The 1,349-nt window shown below is 43.1% G+C and overlaps 1 protein-coding gene across 1 annotated transcript; it reads left to right on the forward strand.

The window, feature by feature from the left end:
* The first annotated feature begins 403 nt into the window (after positions 1-403).
* Positions 404-1,049, forward strand: EDDM3B (epididymal protein 3B). The gene has a single exon (XM_040476435.1). The coding sequence runs from the start codon at positions 416-418 to the stop codon at positions 851-853; it is 438 nt and encodes a 145-aa protein (XP_040332369.1). The 5' UTR covers positions 404-415; the 3' UTR covers positions 854-1,049.
* The last annotated feature ends 300 nt before the right edge of the window (positions 1,050-1,349 follow it).

The raw sequence follows: 1,349 nt of genomic DNA on the forward strand, positions 1-1,349 counted from the left end.
GGTGGCAATCCTTTCCACTTCACAGCCATACAGCTTAAAATGCCATTTTTTTTTCAGACTCACGCTCTTCTGAGAACTGATCCGCACCGTAAGACAGAATTAGCTAGAGGGTGATTGGTTGGAGTGGAAGAGAGGGCAGACAGGAGGTATTTGAAATCCTCAAAATAAACTCCACCTATTTTTTACAATTTTGTGTTTTGTCTCACTCAGGCTCTAGCATAATTTCAGTTCTCATAAACTTTATTATCTAACGAGATTCATCACCTTCAAGCCTGGGAACAAAATGATAAAATTGGGCCCAAGTGCCTACACTGGCAGGGAAGGAATTTTAAGTTGGAGGTCAGCTCTTAGGGCAGCTGAAATAATGCTTTCCTCTCTCCCTGCTGTGGACTCACAGGTGGCCCTGGTGACTGAGATGGCATCCTCTCTAAAGGTCCTTGGCCCTATCTTGGCCCTGCTGTTTCCCCTATGTGGGCTGCTTATACACAGCCAGAACCTTTCCTGGAGGGAATTCATGAAGCAGCACTACCTGAGCACAAGCTGGAAATTCAGCGACTACAAATGCGATGATCTCATGAGGGAAAGAGGAGCTCCAAAAGACAGGAACTATCATACCTTCATCTATACCTTGTGGCACAAAATCGAGCATATATGCCTCAGGAAGTGGAGAGATCGTTACAGAAATGTATATATATGGGCCCAGCATCCCTTCAAAATCCTCCAGTGCTACCAGGAGAGTAACAAAAAGAGCTACAGAGAACATAGCAGCTACAGCTACATTGAATTCCACTGTGGCACGAATGGGTATGTGGACAGCATAGAGGACATCCAATTGTTAGACATCAAAAATTAGAAAGTCTACCCACACCCCCAGGTTTTAGTAGAGTGCCCATTACTTCCCAAGTGGTAGCCTGACGCCTACATCAACAGCGCTGGCTACTCCTTCCTTTGCGTGTATGTGCCAATGTTTTCTCACGACTGGAGTTATGTACCACAAGGTTTCTTGATATTAAAACTGCCTGCATTGTTTCTCTACCCTGAATACCTTTCTGCCCTCATTTACCTGATTTGCTCTTACATTTTTTTTTTTTTAAGATTTACCTCTTATGGCTTTTCTTTTTTACTGAACCAGGGATTTTCCTGATAATGACTCTCCTTGCACCTCCCCGAGCTAAATGATCTTCCCTTCCTTAAATAAATTATATCATTCCAATGTGTACGAAATTTATACATGCTATATGTGCAGAGTATGTGTTCTGTGACTGGTATAGGTGTTACAGGGTGTGTGATGCAGATTATGCTTGGATATGATTTGTGCTGAGTGTAAGGTTAAGGTGTGTGTTACTGGA

Source organism: Herpailurus yagouaroundi, unplaced genomic scaffold (assembly GCF_014898765.1).
Source record: "Herpailurus yagouaroundi ecotype Mexico unplaced genomic scaffold, PumYag 141, whole genome shotgun sequence".
In the NCBI taxonomy this organism is placed as follows: Eukaryota; Metazoa; Chordata; class Mammalia; order Carnivora; family Felidae; genus Herpailurus; species Herpailurus yagouaroundi.